Here is a 19257-nt window from a genome sequence, read left to right as displayed (position 1 = left end):
TTAAAGATTACTTATTATTTCATTCATAAGCTTTTTGACCAAATAGCTAGTTAACAAGTAACAATTAGCTTTTTGACCAAATATAGCTAAATTGACAGATTTTACTGATAAATTTTGATTTTTGTTTTTGACCATTTTAATTGGTGAATTTAATTCAACTCAATTAAAGCTCATTCCTAATTAGAAAAGATGTCTGACAAAAAGTGAAAAGTATCATATTTTATTGCTTGATATATATCCAATTAAAAATTTTAAATATCGAATACTCTTGTCACTAGTCTTACAAATGCACATAAAATGCAACAGGTTAGGAATAAAAAAGGCATAAAAAAGAAAAAATTGAATGAAAAGTATGAAAAGAATAAAAACGAATAAAATTAAATTCATCATATTTATCATATTTAATTAAAATTATCATATTTTGTTGCTTGATATACATCGAATTTAAAATTTTAAAGTGGAATACTCTTATATCATTAGTCTTTCTAATTACATAAAATGCTACAAGTAGAAGCAAAACAATAGAGTATTAAATACAGCCATCAAAATGTGTTGTTTGTTTCTGTTGGTAATCTATAATTTTGAAGCTTTCCACGAATAAATCAATACAATAAAACTGATAATAGGTCAACATTTGATACTCATTGATACCTATATGTTTATAGAAAAGAAAAAAAAAATTTGCTTGGTAAACATCATTTATTTAAAATTGCATACCTGTTGAATAGAACTCCTCAATAAAGGAAAGTTTAAACTTTTGATATCACCTCTGTAAAAGAATGGTATTATCTCTCTGTCAATCAATGCTTTACCAAAAATGACATTTTCATAAAGACGTCTTTGAATTGTTTCTAAGTTATGCTCAATTTTTGGAGCTTTTCCAATACCAAGAGAATAATCACAGTTCAAAAGCACTAATGGAAATAGGTCACGTTTCTGTTCATAACTTATTATGTCTGTTTCTTTTAACTGTAATATAGGAACATGTTGAAAAACATATGCAGGGTTCATCATACGACACTCTTCCAAAAATTCATTTTGCTGGAAAGCAAGAAAATCAATAAGCATCGAAGCACACAACCCATGATCAGAACGCGCAGCAATAAAGTATGCTAAACTACACTTGTTGTCAAGTTTAATTGAAGGTAAATTTGGTTCCAATCTTTTCTCTCTCTCTAATAACAAAAAAAAAAAAAAAAATTATAAATAAATTAATCGAAAAAAATCAAATATAAAACTATAAAAAGGAATCATGACTTGAATGAAAATAGAAAGATAAATCTTGTAAGAAAAGAAAGTTCATACTAAAATCATTGAGTATGAAAAATTTTAATTTTGTGTGCAATTGAGAGCTAAAAACTAATGAAAAAAAGTAGCATAGAAAAAAATGATTGAAAAAATTACAACATTAAGTGAAAATTTATTGCCAAAGAAGCAAAGTTATTGTAGTTATACTTTTTAATAATACTTTAGTTAAGAATGTGAAGGTATTATTTCATTTGTAAAAGCAAACCTGCCAAAAAATTTATGAACAGATAGTTTTAAGCATATTACATTACTTGGCGCTAAAAGAATCTAAAATGTTTCTAATCCCATGGTCTATGGTTTTTCTATTTTTTGTTTCACCTTGCCAGAATCAAGACCCTACCGGACCTAAACTAACACAAGACCATGATAACAAACTGTATTTAACGGAATGCCAAAACTATTAAAATAAACTGACTTGATAAAAATAAGGATCTTTTATTAAATAGCATACCTTTATAACAGTGAAAAAAAAAAAAAAAAAAAAAAAATGCGCACTTTGGAATCAAAACAACAACATTAAATTAATTGCACCACACAATTGTACCACACAATGTTTCTTTAATTTTTTTGCTATTACAAGCTAATTTCATGTTTTGATAGGAGATGAAGATGTAATAAAAAACGAAAAACTTTAAAATTCATTAACTTAAATATAAAAACCTATACAAAAAGTGAAATATCAAAGTTTTGTTCAATTATGGTTTTAAATGTACACAGTATCATACTTTGAATATGTCATTGATATATATGCTATTTAAACAAAATTAATCTTCTAAATTGATTATATATGCTATTTAAGCAAAATTGAGCTTCTAGGTAAAAAGCAAAAATCAACATCAACTTAAGAAAATTTAAACTGTATAAAGTTGAACTAACCTGTAAGAAGGCCACGAGCATGGTTCCATGTTTTAATGAAGCATTTGATAAGTTTGTCAACTTTTTTTCCTATTCCTAAATTTAAAATAAAACTAAATACAAAACCAAAAGCAAAAAGTAACAATTGATATTTTATAATTTAAATTTATTTCAATATACTATGTATAATTTAAACTTACACTACCATTAAGTTATCTGGTCTTCACTTAGTACCTAGTACATAGTACTTAGTACCTAGTACTTGGTACTTTGTATTAGAAAGTACTTATTACTACTTACATGCACTAATACTTAGCGTGTTTAAAGTGATTTACCATACAGTGTGATATAAAATAAAAATCATTTAACTTTTCAACTCACAACTTTTTTAACAACTAAAATTTAATGATACCTGGTTTACTTGCATTAATATCAGATAAAAACTCTACAACAGTTTTATCAACAGCAGTTTTTTTGTCAAGTTTGTAGTTAAACTCATGTTGCAAAATTTTCTGAAGCTCTAATATAAGTGGCAATTCTTTTATCATGCTAAGTACTGATTCCTAAAGTTAAAAGTTAATATTTTATACATATAAAGTAAATTCATTATTTAAGCTCTTCCATTTTTGTATAAATAAAACAAGACCATGTGCTATAGATTTATAAAAGATAAACAGCTGTGTTAAGTTGGTGTGTTAAGTGGTTGTGTCAAGTTGATGTGTTAGGGAAACAAAAAAGTAAAAATATTTAGTTAAAACAACTTGGTTGCAAACAATTCCAAGCAATTTATTTTGTCATATAAAAGATCACTCTTTAACCAAAAGTTGCAGGAAATTAAGACTTTGCAACATTGTTGTTCAAAATGTTGAAAACTAAAACACTTATGACATTTTGATGATCAATTCTTATTTAACCTTAAATCAAAGATTATACTTAATAGATAGATTTTACGTGACACATATTTTCATATAGATTTTACTTAAATAACACAAAATATCAAATTATAGAAAGTATTTTAGTACTCCTAACTTAATAGTGGTTGATTGCAGCCTTGTTGGGAGTGAATTATAATTGCACAAATTGGAGAACTTTTTGGAGTGATGGAGATTTTGATAATCAAAATATAAGTTTTTGGATTCAAAATGAGATTATTTATTAACATATAAAACTAATTCAAATTCATGGAATCAACAACATTTTTGAAAGTAACACACAAAAACTCAAATAATTAGCTAATTTATTATGCAGAAAAAAAGGAAAAAATTGCATTTTGTCAAAAATCATAAAAATATTTTTTGCAGATTTTTACATTTTTAAATTTCTTTTAACAATTAAAGGTAAACTTAATCATAAATCTAAAACATTTAAAATTTTAATCTAAAACTAAAAATGTAAACATTAAACACCTGTTCTAAAAACTTCACAAGAATCAATATGTCTTTAGCACCACCACCTGCTACTTTCAGTTGAACTGCAACTTTTAGACTTTCAACCGATACTGATTGTCTGTAAAGCCAAAGTTGTGGACTCATTACTGTAACATTTGACAAATCTAGTTCTGCATCTAGCTCAAATATTTTCCTCATCAATGGAGAGTCATTTATACAACGGTCTGCCATCAAAAATTTATTAAATTGTAAAAGCTCTTCATCCAATAACTGAAATAAATAGTTTATAAAGATCATATTTTATATAATATTTATAACATATTTATATAATAATATAGTTAAAGCCAAAGAGAAAAACAAATAATGAGAAAATATCAATTAAACAGAATAAAAAAATTACATTGAAAAAAGGTTGAATAAACTTTCGATCGAAAGCATTTTCATATTGATTTCTGATTTGCACACTTGTTAAATCAACCATCATTATGTTGTCTGAATATAAAAAATTATTTATTATAAAAAAAATTTATATAAATAATTTAAAAAAATGAATTCAGCTCCTGGAGGCCAGCGGGCCATTATAGTCAAGAAGGCAACAAATTTTATTTACTCTTAACTGTTATTATAACCCACTCTTGACAAGTTCTGAAGCAAAAACCCTGAAAAACAAGTTGAGAGCAATAATTCTAGGAAATTAGAGGGTCTGAAGTCATTTATTTGAAAAATAGACAAATTATTTTATTGATGACTCAAAAATTTATTCAAGTTAACTAATTATATTATTTTTACCATCTAATAACTAAATATTTTATTTTCTTTTGCTTGTTTAATGATACAATTACTACTTTAATGATACAATAACTGTTTGTCAACTAGAAAACAACTTTAAAAAACAATATTTTTATAACTGAAAATTTTTAAATAGTAAGTTGAATTATATCAAATTATATCAGAGTACATCAAAACAGTAAATTGTTAGAATCCTAAAATAAAAAAAACATAGCAATATTAATCCTTTGTGGACTGAACAAAAATTGGCTATATGTCTGAACACGAAATATCAAATTATGACCATTATTAGTTAAATGACTATAAAATATGAACTACTATTCACTTTTTTCAAGCATTACTTCAAAAACATTATTGAAAAATTTTCACTGCAAATATTAGTCTAAGTACAATAATGAGAATAAAATTTTATAGAATAAAAATCTGTAATGAACTGTGGGTACATTGATTGTAAATTTTATGTGAATTTAAGGAGCACTGCAAAATTAACCTAAACACAATTTTCTTGTACTACTTCTATGTTTTGCAAAGAGCTTGAATTCCATGGAGCTGCTGATCTACCCTGTCAACACCACCCATGTGCAAGTTGTAAGTCTTTAATGCCAATGGCTCCATGATATTACCCTCTCTGTCAGACTTTGCAGAATTAACCATCACTGGATAGTGGAAAAATGACAACATATATACAACTTTTTGTTTGTTACTACTTTTATCTTTTGCAGGCCAATATTTTCAGACTATCATTTTGTTTTCCATGTATATGGTTTTGTAAAAACAGTTTCTTTTTAAAGTTTCTTTTTCATAATATCTTTGCAGTAGAACTTATTGTTAACACAGATAGTTTCGCAAAGATAAGTCTTTTTAAACAAAAGATAAGTAGAAAGGTAGGGGCTTGTGTAATAGTTGGTTGTAAAAAGTATATGCCCTTTGTTTAAAAAAGGAATCATCAATTCTACTAGTATGCGTTCCTAGATAGGATTCCCTGTAGATTGTCATCTTCCGTTATCTTCAAAAAATCTGATATTATTAATTCATATAAATTGATATCAAACCGCGCTTATTTGGTTTTTATGTACTGGCAAAAATGGAGTCTAACATTGAATAACACCAGGGACTTGTCTACACTCAAATACTATCCTGGATTATACACTTTTCTGCAACAATCTCTGACAATGTTCAAGAAAGATCTAACCTTATGCAGTCAGTCTCGTGCAGGATTATTAGGATCATTGTTAGGGTCATCATTGTTGTGAAAATTTTAGGTCATTGTTGTTGTAAAAATTTGAGAATAATTATAAATTGGTCTTGATTTGTAATTTTGGAGAATATCGGTGTTCAATAAAGCTCATGAGTCAGCCAGTACATATTTAATTAAAGCTTGTGAACAATACCCATCGATATCACTAGTCCTAAAAATGTTTTTAACTCAACAACTGATATAGGATTCCAATTCTTTATATAAAAGTTTATAGCTTTGTCTGGATTATCTTTCAGAAAATCTCTTACATAACAATTAGTCTCACCTAAAGTTGATTTAAGAATAGTATTTGTCAAGTAGAGATCAAAAAAGTCAAGTGTTTTCTAATCTTAATCTAGCATTTAAACCTTGAGATGATATAAACTCAAATGCTTTATCTTCATTCTCTTTGTTATCAACTTCAATATGTTCTCAGGCCAGTTGTAAATCAGTTTGGTTGGCAAAATTGACTTGTTGACATGCTTGACCAGCTTGAAGGCAAACATGGTTGCAACAAAAAAGCCCATCACCACAAGTAGAAACAGGAACCTGCTTTCTACTAGCAGATGTACAAGTGGTTGTACCACAACTGTTTTGGATCATGAGTTGGACAGGAATAAATTGAACAGAACAACCTCCACGTGTACGTACAGCATGTGTGTGTCTTCCACCACAAGTTTTCAGACATCTCTGCAGAGGTTGCAATACTTCTGTTGATGAATGAGAGAGTTCACTTTCAATTTTAAACTCAATAAAAGTTTCAATAACACCGCTGCTATCAGTTTCTATATTAGTGCTGATAATAATATCTTTATTAAATTTAAGTAAACTTTGTCCTTGTTTTTATTCTAAATTTTTAATATTTTTTGGAGCAAAATCTACAAAATCTTCTTCTTCATATTCTATAATGCTCTGAGAGTCACTAATTTTATTACTATCAGGAACATCACTTTTCATCACTTTCTGCATCACTACTATTAAATAAAATATCTAAAATCTTGTTCATACCTGTATAGTTTTTTTTTGGAAGACATTTTTTTACAAAACTATATTGCAAATGATCTAGAAATGGAATTAACATACTGTTTGAAGTAAAATTCACTAAATTTAACAGCTAATAAGATTTCAATTTACTAAACATCTGATACAGCTGATAAGATTCTGATATATTAAACATCTTATACCAAATAAAAAGTTAGTAAAGTTAGGAATTATTGGTGACCCGGGTCAGTCATCATATAGAAACGATTTTCGTGACCCGCAAAGCAGGTCATATGTCACAAAAAGATTAAATAGGTAAACCTGTGGATGTTTTTGAATTTTGTGTGTAAAAAAAAGTAGCTGTGTAAAAAGTAGTGTGTGTAAAAAAAACTTAGCAAGTGATGTCGCTAACATGCCTCATTCTGGAGGATTTGTTAATCATGTTGAAGTTTGGTAATTAAGGAAAAAAGAAAATACAATTTAATAGTAAAACAAAAATATACCTGGTTCATCATTTAATAGCAGGTGTTTAAAAAAAGTGTGAATTGCAGAGTTTGTATCATCGTTATTCTTTGCTATTCTATTAGACAATAGAGCAAGATCTTTTTCAATGTGCTGTATTAGAAACATTTGCATTGTATCTGAATTTACTTCTGGATGCACCAACCTCACAACATGCTAGTATTAATGAGAGTTTTAGAATTTATTTGATAGATTATAGAGAAAAAATTTCAGAAAAAATTATAAATACCTCTACATGACCTGTCAATGTTGCAACAAGCAATGAAAGATGCACTAATAAATTTTGAAGTGTAACAGACAAAGGTGTCAATTCACGCTGTGGAATAGAAAAGTTTGAGCGTTCTGAAGCTGGACCCAAACAATGACCAGGTTTTGTAGCATCAACTCTAATAAGTAAATCAAGATTTCTACACCCAATGAAAACAAAACAATTATCAAAGTATGACATCATCAGTGATGTTTTATGCGGATACATGCACACATAAATATACTATAATATATGCACACATGCACACACATTAATTTACTATATATATATATATATATATATATATATATATATATATATATATATATATATATATATATATATATATATATATATATATATATATTTGTGTGTAGGGAGGGGGGGGGGCAAATGTAATAAACAAATGTAAATTAAAAAACTTCATCTTTTCTCTTTCAGTAACTTCCAATTCTAATAATGGCTGTTTGCAGCCTTGTTGGAAGTGAAGATATTTAAAAAAAACAAAAAAACTCAATTAATGAAACATTCTAGAAACGTTTTTGGAGAAAATTTGACTGTTTTAAAAAATCTACAAAAATATAATATTATAAATATATAAGTATTTACTTTTGGTAAAAAAAGAAATTATTTTTTAATTATTTTATTTAATTTTTTACTATAAAATATAAGGAAACATAAATTATTTTTTATATTTATTCAAATAAATACCTATTAGAAATAATTTGATTTGTTGAAAGCAGTGTATGACTTTCTCCTCCGATTGCTAATCCACAATTTGGAACAGGACAAACATATGTTTGGTTAGGTCGACCACACTAAAAAAAGCTAATTGCATAAAATATTTTTACAAAAAAATCTGAAGAACTTTAAAAATAAAATGAAGTATAACATTTTGTCTTTGTCACTTATTCTTTTAAATAAACGTTATTCATATTTATTATGTTATATTATCTTATCTTTATTTACTATACAATTACTTTTACCTTTAAGTATGAAATTAAATATGAAATGAAATTATTAAAACATGAAATTAAGCTCTTACATTTGTTATTACATATGGGTGACCACGAGGACATGCTAAACAACATTTAAATAGATATAAAAATTATATATATATAAAAAATAATAATTGAAACAGCATTATATTTTAAACAAATAAGGTTACCATAAAATAGAAAAGAATTGCTGTTATCACTATGATTTAAGCCAAAAACATCCGATAAGTTATCATGTGGCATCGCTGGAAGAAACCATCCCTAATAAAAAGCAAAATCTATGCAACATTTTTCAAAACAGACTTTGAAATAAGTGGTATGAACAATATTTACAATTTCATACTTGGTTAAAAATATTTCTCGATTTTACATAAAACATAAGTTGGTAAACAAAGTAAATAATAAAAAAATAAATAATAATAATAAAATTTAAAAAAGATAATGCTTAGGAAATAAATATAATTGAAATATCAAGAAGGTTATGACCAAGGAGATCAACTTTTTACAGTCATCAACATTATTATATAAAAAAAATAAATTATATTTTCTTCATTTATAGACACATTTTAAAAATGCTTGCATACTTTATTTTATCTTGGTGATTTTTTACACATTTAAAATGTGTATGATTTTTTTTGTAAACGCCATAACTCATTTGTAATTTATCCTAACTTATCCTGCAACTGATCCTTGGTTTGGATCTGTTAATAAACTTTAAAAATGTTTTATTTTTTTGATTATAATAAATTATTTCCTTAAACTCTTCCATCTTGTTTATCTCCTTAACATCATCTTTTTTATAAAATGAAATTATTTTAAAACATGTGTGTAATATTCTAACATAAACTTGTTGTGGGCGTGTGGCCAGCAGCAAAAAAAGATGTGTAGAAGGATTTCCAGAATTTATTACAACCCAGAAATGATATAAAATCGAAGAATATGATTCTAAAGTTGAAAAGCTTCTTATGGCAGATAAACATGTCTAAAGACAAATTTAACTAGTTATAGAATAGTAAAACTAAAAAAAAAAAGTAAAACTAAAAAAAGTTTTTCTTTACCTGTATTTTTATTTTATCTTTGAGAATTGCAAGGCTCTAAAGAAAAATAATAAATTTAGTTACAAATTTAAAAAATTACAAAAAGTGAAACAAAAAATTTATATTTTGTAATCATAATAAATAAAATTCCTTCCTACAGGAAGATTGGATAATCCTTTGAACAATGATAATTGAAGAAACATATTTGTTTTGTTCTCATCATCCTACAATATAAGGTAATTCATTTTTTTAAATTTATTCTATGTGTTTACTAATTATCTGTACTGTCGAATCAAAATAAGATGTTAATATTTATTAACAAAAAGTTTATTCATATCTTTACAATTTTACAGATATTTTGAGTAAAAAAGTAACAAATTCAATAAAACTTTACAATAGCAAAAAAGATAATCTTACTTCTTCCAGTTGAGTTATACCAAGCAGGTTATCTTCTAAAATACAAATAACTAAACGATCACGAACTTTCTTATAATGCTTGCCATACACCAAAAACTTGTCATAACTTGTCATATTGTTCTAAAAATTTAAAGCATTATGAAGCAACACAATTTACTACATGTCAGCAAAAATACTTTAGTATATTTAAGTCAAGAAAAAGTAAAAAAAAATTAAAATGAATAATGCAAAAAATAATTGTAAAAATGTGAGAAAGAAAAAAGATCTTTGTTTAAATCATAAGAAACCAAACTAAAGCTTACAACGTTTTCATCTTGATTAAGAAGCCAATCAACTTCAGGCTTCAACACAATCTCTTTCAAACCTTGAATACCATAATTTCGAACAATTTGCTTCAAGAAATAAAAATATGGCTGACTGTCTTTATACTTAAGAATAAATTTTGTTAGTAAGGCCAAAAAGCTATCAAAATTTCTTTTAACTTTTGTTTCGTTAAAAGTTCCTTCAAGAAACCAGGTACACAGTACTTGAGCTGATACTGTCAAAGTTATTCGCAATGCAGCAACACGTTCAAGTAATGAGACTTGTTTTAAAGATTCTCCAGGTATGACTAACTGAGCAAAATTATATCCAGCATCCAATTCATCTAATACATATTCAAGTAGAGCCGAGTTAATGACAGTATCCTTTATTAGCGTAGAAAAATCCAATTCCTTTTTATCCTTTATATAAAAATTTATGTATATATATATATATACCTATATATATATATACCTATATATACCTATATATATATATATATATATACCTATATATATATATATATATATATATGTATATGTGTATATGTATATATATATATATATATATATATATATATATATATATATATATATATATATATATATATATATATATGTATATGTGTATATGTATATATGCATATATAAGTACATACATACATAAATACCCAAATACATACATACACATATACATAAAAACTATATATATATATATATATATGCACTAACAGTTTTATATATGAGCCCATGAGATGCATAGTGGTATAAGTCACTTTTTTTAATGGCGGTATGAATGAGCCATCCTTTAAATGGAGGGCTCATCCATACTGGAGTGTTGGGAGACACAGAAGAAAAAACAGAAATCAAAAGGTTGTAAATGTCTTCTATAAGTGAAGATATTTATAACTTTTTTGTTGCTGCTTTTTCTTTAATTTTTTTTTGTCTTTTTTAATTAAAATTTTATTTGTTTTTCACCAATTAAACTTAAATATAGTTAAATTAATTCATCACCCAATTATCATAATATAATGATGCCACATTCTATTGTTAAAAATAATGAATTGGTAGTTTAAGTTATTGCTTTTAAAATTTACTATAAGCCAAGACAATATATTTAGCTATATAAATGCAATTTATTTATATCTCAATTTGATTTTTTATCTTTAATGTTTATACAGCAGTAGTTTGGCTCCTTAAAGCATTTGTTATTTTGCTTTTTAATTAAAATATTTTAAATCTGTGATGTCTTTTAAATTAAACTAAAGTTTACTAAAAGCCAACATGAAATAACGTCATCAAATAACACTGAAAAGCTGCATCATGACAGCAAATTAAGTATGACAACAGGTTACCGAAAAGCAGGTAAATTGTTTTCCAGTTTTTTTTTGTTTTTTTTTTTCCTTTTATGTCTACTTATCTGTTACAATTTTTATTTTAGGTTTGTCATACGACGCATTAATGCAATATAAAAGATCAAAGTTTACATATTTTTTTAAATTTGTTATACACAAGTTTGATTGCAAATTAAATTTTTTTTTGTTTGATATATATTTGTACTCAAATTAGCTTAGTTATTTTTAATAAATTTATTTAGTTGTATGCATTTAACATTTTCAAGACAATTTTCTTTTTTAAAGAAACATGTATCAAGGGGATACCAAAAAATTAATAACTCATGTATAATTTACGTTCACTTCATATTATAATATATATACGTTCACTTCATATTCACTTCATATATAATTAATCTTATTAATTAAAGTTCATGTTATGTTAAAAATATAACAAGAATTTAGATTTAGTTTTTTGTCAATTTAAATCATGAAGTTGATTTGTGTCAGTAAGTAAAAATGTATTGTGTTGAAGTTAGTAATGTCGAGGAAAATGATTCTGCTCTACACTGATATGACCTATGTCAGTTGTAAATTACTCAAATAATGTTAAATAATTGGTAAATTATTTTACCTCCACATATTTTTTATTTCAATTTTACAGATGGTTTAATTTTTTCAATCTGAAGGCGTTTTTCTAAAAGGGTATTAGTTAGGGTTTTGCAACTTTAAATTGTGGAAAATAATAGATTAATTATGTAACATACCAACCATAACTCATATTATGGGTTGCTTTCTGCTAGTATATACATTTATATATATACATTTATATATATATATATATATATATATATATATATATATATATATATATATATATATATATATATATATATATATATATATATATATATTTTAAAGAAAAAAATATGATTTTGATAAAATATATGGCTGTCGGAAATAGGAAAAATGAAGTCGGCAAGTCTAATCATAAAAGATAGAAACAAGGTCGACAATTTTTTGCCGACCTAAAACACTTTTAGGTCAGCAGTTAGGTTGGCATTGCCGAATGATAACCCTAATTCTGTGGGTTGGGCTGTATATTTTATTAAAGTCATATTTTTTCTATATACCATAAAAAAAGTTGTATTTTTTCATTAAAAAATTTTAATATACTTTGATCTATTTTATAAATATCGATCACTCTTTAACCGACAAAGAGTTGAAACTTATCTAACAAAATACAACACAACTCTCTCTTTTTTTTCTCTCTCTTTATATAAATATATATATATATATATATATATACATACATATATATATATATATATATATATATATATATATATATATATATATATATATATATATATATATATATATATATATATATATATATATATATATATATATATATATATATATATATATATATATATATATATATACATACATACAGTACTGTGAATAAGTTTTAGACCACTTGTATAATTAGACGTATTTACAATTTTTTTCCTATGAATTTTTTTTAAAGCGTACTTAAGTTTAATAATATATAAGAAAAGTTGAAAGGATATAATATTTTGAATAAATAAACGAAATTGATATGGAAACATAGAGATTTGTTTGTTTATTCATTAAATCGATGTGTCAAAACAACTAAATCCAAAACAGGATACTCGAAGATACTTACAGAAATTATTTAAAATTTCAGAGAAACTGGCTCCCTGAAAGATAGAAAGAAAAGCGGTAGACCTCCTTAGCTAACATAAGACATCAATAAATATTTAAAAACCTTATCTTTAAGAAATACAAAAAAAGCATCAACCGAGCTGGCAAAAGATATTAACACAGAAACTGGGAAAAATGTCAGCTCTTCTTTTATTTGACGGCACCTACTTAAATTGGGATTAAGAGGGTGTGTTGCAATTCAAAAACCATTATTAGGTGGTGGCAATAAAGAAAAACGACTTAAATATGCAAAACAACACAAAGACTGGGCCCAGGAAATGTTTAATTGGGTTCTGTACACCGATGAGTCCAAATTCTAAATTTTTGGAACAAAAGGACGCCAATATGTTTGAAGAAGAATTAAAGAAGCCTATCAGCCCGAGTGTTTAAACCCCACTATTAAACATAGAGGAGGCTCTTTCCAAGTTTGGGGCTGTTTATCTTCATCTGGAGTAGGTGATTTGATCAAAATAGGGGGGCGACTCACCGGGGAATGTTATGTGGATATCCTAAGACACCATGCTGTATCATCTGGAATGAGACTAATAGGTCATAACTTTATTCTGCAGCAGGACAAGGACCCAAAATATTGTTCCCGAGTGGCAAAAAATTATTTAAATGAAATGGCAGAGGAAGGAGTACTGGAATTGATGACCTGGCCTCCTCAGAGTCCAGTTTTGAATATAATTGAGCATATTTGGAATTACCTGGACAGAATAAGGTTGAACATGCTCCCTGAAATGCTGAAGAATGTTTTGAAGTACTTCAAAGAGAATGGCACAACATACCCCAGGATTTTATAACTAATTTGTATGAATCTATTCCCCAGCGAATATTGGCTGGGATTGAGGCAAAAGGAGGGCACAGTAAATATTAAGAGTTTTTTTATGAAGTTTGACATTAAAAAGTTTGTAATTGTTCCATATTTTGTGTGAAATACATGTGTTTTAATAAGTTTATAATTTAGAACTACTAACTTAAATATTAGAGAAGAATTCTCCGGGATTTTTTGAAAAAATTCAAGTGGTCTAAATCTTATTTACGGTACTGTATATGTAACATGTATAAATGTGTATATATAACTATATACATACAGTGAAAAACTTAAGTTCCATCTAGTGACATTTAATACTTATAACTTATCTAAAAAATGATTTTGAACAACTATATAAAACCCTTATAGTATGGTTTAGAAGATTGCCAGTGCAGCTCAAAAAAAAAAAAAAAATTATTAAATATTATTAAACTAATAAAACTAATATAAATCAAACAATTAATCAAATCAAACAATTATCAAATCTTAAGAAAACTAATGAAACAATTTGCTAGGTGATGAAAAGCTAGTTGATGTTAGTCAAATTACTGTGACACAAAAATTAGATGGTGAATAACTTTTTGGCGCCATAATTAAATGAATAAATAAATGAACATATATATATATATATATATATATATATATATATATATATATATATATATATATATATATATATATATATATATATATATATATATATATATATATATATATATTCATATTATATATGGAGCCAACAAATTATGCACCATGTAGCTTTTGTGTAACAGTAACAAGAGATGCATGAAACCATGTCCATCTCATTACACACTGCTCAATTGTACTCTGCTTGCCCAAAATGCCCTAAATACTACTAAAGACCTTTAGGGTTTCTTTTTTTCTACTTTTAGATATCTACACCAAAGAAACATAACTGATAACATATTTTGTATATTATATTAAAAAAACCAACCTCCATGCAATATATAAAAAGTTTTGCAACTTCAAGAAGCTGACTTTGATCAATATGTGAAAATAGCATAGCTAAATGGTGACTGAGATATTTTTGGACCTCATTGTAATTCCTAAAAAAAGAAAAATGTTTTAGGAAAACATTCAATAGCCTGGGTAGAAAAATCTAAAGGAGAATACGTTTTTATAGTTGCTAAAATTAATCAAAACTGATTTTATTCCGAGGCTAAAGGACTAAAAGATTGTTGACTGTAAATAATAAATTATAAATACAAAAAACAAATTGTAAATTGGAATAACAAATATATATGACATTTTTGGGGCTGATAAATAGTTTTAATATTTCTTAACTTGGCAACCAGTTTTATGTTTTATTCAACTTTTAATTATTCATATCAGTTAACAACAGCATAACTTAATCTCAAATCTGAACACATGGAACATAAAAAAACAAACCTTTGTAGAAGTTGTTGGAGTAAAAATGAACGAATAACAGGAGTTGGATCAAGTGCATAATCTGGTATTGGTGAAAATACTTTAGTGGTTTTGGAAGAAAAAACATAATCCAGAATATTTTTAATGACATTTGTATCCACTCTATCAAAATCTTTTCTTGAAAAGCAAAACTCAGCAACAACTTCAGCATAAAATGAAATGCATCGCTTCTTGAATTCTTCTTTTTCGAAAACCATATGTCTAAAAAAAATAAAAAAAAGGTAAACACTTTTATTTCTGAAAATGGAAATGTCCAACACAACAGCAATATTGGGAATTTTATAGATAAATAAAATGACAGATCTACTGTTGCTAAACTGACAACAATCTGCACTTTTTTCCAATACAACTAAAAACATTTTCTGTGACAGTTTCTGCAGCTTTTTTAGTTGGAGTAGATCTGAAAGTTCAACAGCCCTAGACTAAAGTGTTGGCTTTTAATGAATATTAATATCTATGAATCTATAAGTTTTTCAAAGATTTAACATTCCTATATTTCTTGCTCCGACACAGAAATATATATATAAATGTGTATGTATATATATACATATATACATACATACATATATATATATATATATATATATATATATATATATATATATATATATATATATATATATATATATATATATATATATATATATATATATATATATATATATATATATATGTAAATTATGTGAGTGTATTTTACAAATAGAGTGCTCAATGTTCTTAAAGAACAGAGCAATAATAAATTAGTAAAAAACACTTATCTAACTTTTATCTTCTACTTGAAGTTTCACCATTGCTGGATCATCAGGAAGAGTTCAAGATCAAGAGGAAGAGTAACTCTTCCTGATGATCCAGCAATGGTGAAACTTCAAGTAGAAGATAAAAGTTAGATAAGTGTTTTTTACTAATTTATATATATATATATATATATATATATATATATATATATATATATATATATATATGTATATATATATATATATATATATATATATATATATATATATATATATATATATATATATATATATATATATATATATATATATATATATATACAGTCATGGACAAAAGTTTGCGACCACTGCGATTTTCACATATTTTTTAATGTATTCTACTCTGAATTGCTTTTGGGCTACTTTAGTGCTACAATTTTGTACCAATTTGTGCTAATTGTCAATTAGAGTCTAAAATTGATGTTTACATGTTTATTTTCAGATATAACTGAAATATTTTGGAACATTTTATATTACGGAGGCCTTATTTGAAGCAGTACTAGTTAAAATGGTACGTGGTAAAGAACTGACATCTGAAAAGCAAGCTCAGATCGTTATTTTGTACAAAAAGAACATTTCTATAAGACAGATAGCCAAAAAGCTCGGTATTTCACATTCCACTGTTGTAGCTACTGTAAAGAGAAATCAAGAGCTAAAAAGTTTTAAATCCTGTTCACGCGCTGGGCGCCCGAAGGTTACAAGCAACCGTTTGGATAATGCTATAATAAAGGCAGCAAAAAAATCACCAAGAGCATCCTCAAATGCCATTAGAGGCAAACTGCCTGGATCACCATCCAAGAAACCAAACAGTCGAACAATATGCAGACGATTATTTGATGCAGGCTTGAAATCTTACCGACCAGCACAGAAGCCGAAGCTTTCACCAAAGAATATTCGCAATCGCATAGCGTTTTGTCAGAAGTACAGGCAGTGAACACCAGCCCAGTGGAAACAAGTGATGTTTTCAGATGAGACAACATTCACGCTATTCTACTCATTTTGTAGAGATGTCAGACACCCACCAAATCAGAGGCATAACCCAAAGTACGTTATACCAACAGTCAAACAAGCTCCAAAAGTTATGGTTTTGGGGGGCAGACTCTGGTAGCGGTCGTGCCGGCATTTGGATTATGCCTAAAAATACAATGATCAATGGTGCTGTTTACTTAAGTATACTGATGGATAAGCTGCCACCATTTGTACCAATACATGGCATCACTCATTTCCAGCATGATGGCACACCTTGTCATGGTACCAAGGCTGTTAAGGACTGGCTGCATTCTGAAAACAGCCCGCTACTGGAACCTTGGCCAGGCAACAGTCCAGATCTCAATATCATTGAGAATGTTTGGACTGTAATGAAGCAGAAGATTGCTGCACATAGCCCAAGTTCTGAAGATGACCTCATCAACTGGATTAAACGCGTGTGGGTGCAGGAAATTACGCCGGACTATTGCAAGAAACTGTGTGAATCGATGCCAGGACATATTGAAAATATTCTCAAAAATAAAGGATTTCATTGTAAATACTAAAATATGAATAGACATGCTGTTTAACCTGTATAGTGTGAATAAACATTCGAAATATATGTACTGATTTATAATTTACTACCTGTTTTTCTAAACTTTGAGTGTTTTTTGTAAAAAATTGCATATATATGTTCTTCTCAATTAATTTATAAATAAAGTAGTATGCCTGTCAATAAAAAGAAACCAATGTTACAGCCCCTCAAAGCAAAAGCAGATTAATCATTGCAGGCACTCAAACGCTTCAATAAAAATAGTTTAATTTATAATAGTAAAGGACCAATGGAATGTTTAGGAACAAGTATTTAAAGAACTGTTCCTAATCAGGTTATAACCAGAAAGGTTATTATCATTAATGATTGAGGTTTTTATTATGTTATTTCCAACATAACAAAATTTTAAAACTCTATGGAAATAGGATGAATATAATTATGATTAAATAGATTATAAACTTCATTTTTAAATTTTAACTAATACTTTTTGAGTATACACTATAATTTTTCAGTAACCCTAAAGTTATAGTGCTGAAGTATATGCTGTAAAAAAAAAAAAAATTGTAAATATAAATAATAAAAAATAAAATATTATCTTACTTGATGCTTATCATAAATATGTTTTGTTTAAACAAAAAATTTTGTAAATTGTAAATATACATATTTTCTTAAATATTGTAAATGTAAACAGTGCTTCCAAAAAATATTAGAGCACTCATATTTTTTTTACTTAAGTGAACTTCAAATGAGTGTAATTCAAAAACAATAAAAGATTGATTGATAATTTTTTTTAACATATTCATGAAATAAAGCAGAAATACTAATTGTCAAATATATAAAAGATATTTTTTATGATTATCTTGAATTTAATTAGAATACAATAAGAGTGATAAAAAGAATAATAAAAAAGTGTGCAAAAGTATTAGCGCAATTACAGTTTTTCAAAGATTCTAAGAAAGTTTAATATTTTATGTGACCACCTTTGTTTTTAAGGCATGTCAAGACTATAAACGACATAGAATCTATGAATTTTCTGATTAATTCTTGTGGCATGGTATACCACAACTCTTGCATTTGCATTTTGAGCTGCACCAAGTCAGTAGGCTTGTTTTTTTGTAACTTGCAGTCCATCCAACTCCAAAGATTCTAAATAAGATTTAAAGCAGGTGAGCAAGCGGGCTAAGACATTAGATTCAACCATTTTTCTTTCATTTATTGCTTTATTGAGCATGCTGTGTGGCAAGGAGAGTTATCTTGTTGAAATTGCCAGGTGGAGTCAGCCTTGAAAACCTCTATTGATGGCTTTAAATAATCTTTTAAAATCTCTCTATATCGATGTTGATTAAGGTGATCGTGTAAAGATGCGCCAGTCCATTGCTAGATCCAGCAATGCAGCCCCAAATGCCAATTGAACTTACTCCTACTTGAACTCTTGACATGATAAAACGAGGATTATATTTTTCATTTTTGCATCTCCTCACGACAACCCTTTTCTTGAAATTAATAAGTTTAAAATTTGACTCGTCTGAGAAAATTACTTTTCTCCATTGCTCTACAGT

The 19257-nt window shown here is 26.9% G+C and overlaps 1 protein-coding gene across 3 annotated transcripts in view; it reads right to left on the bottom strand.

Annotated features, from left to right (window-relative positions):
• The window catches only part of LOC136092367 (E3 ubiquitin-protein ligase rnf213-alpha-like), a 237700-nt gene that overhangs the window by 17155 nt on the left and 201288 nt on the right, over positions 1 to 19257 (bottom strand). For all 3 annotated transcript variants that reach the window (XM_065820440.1, XM_065820441.1, XM_065820442.1), the window contains 17 exons: positions 15368 to 15607; positions 14913 to 15024; positions 10082 to 10501; positions 9780 to 9899; positions 9521 to 9586; positions 9384 to 9419; positions 9167 to 9307; positions 8496 to 8586; positions 8373 to 8407; positions 8039 to 8145; positions 7310 to 7466; positions 7062 to 7236; positions 3952 to 4043; positions 3570 to 3821; positions 2576 to 2726; positions 2185 to 2259; positions 718 to 1175 (listed from right to left, as the gene is read on the bottom strand). In XM_065820440.1, coding sequence (XP_065676512.1) covers positions 718 to 1175; positions 2185 to 2259; positions 2576 to 2726; positions 3570 to 3821; positions 3952 to 4043; positions 7062 to 7236; positions 7310 to 7466; positions 8039 to 8145; positions 8373 to 8407; positions 8496 to 8586; positions 9167 to 9307; positions 9384 to 9419; positions 9521 to 9586; positions 9780 to 9899; positions 10082 to 10501; positions 14913 to 15024; positions 15368 to 15607 — 2728 coding nt within the window. The remainder of the gene's footprint in view (positions 1 to 717; positions 1176 to 2184; positions 2260 to 2575; positions 2727 to 3569; positions 3822 to 3951; positions 4044 to 7061; positions 7237 to 7309; positions 7467 to 8038; positions 8146 to 8372; positions 8408 to 8495; positions 8587 to 9166; positions 9308 to 9383; positions 9420 to 9520; positions 9587 to 9779; positions 9900 to 10081; positions 10502 to 14912; positions 15025 to 15367; positions 15608 to 19257) is intronic.

This window comes from Hydra vulgaris, chromosome 15, assembly GCF_038396675.1.
Source record: "Hydra vulgaris chromosome 15, alternate assembly HydraT2T_AEP".
In the NCBI taxonomy this organism is placed as follows: domain Eukaryota; kingdom Metazoa; phylum Cnidaria; class Hydrozoa; order Anthoathecata; family Hydridae; genus Hydra; species Hydra vulgaris.
Note: the sequence above shows the minus strand (reverse complement) of the source record. Positions and strands in the feature narration are given on the sequence as shown.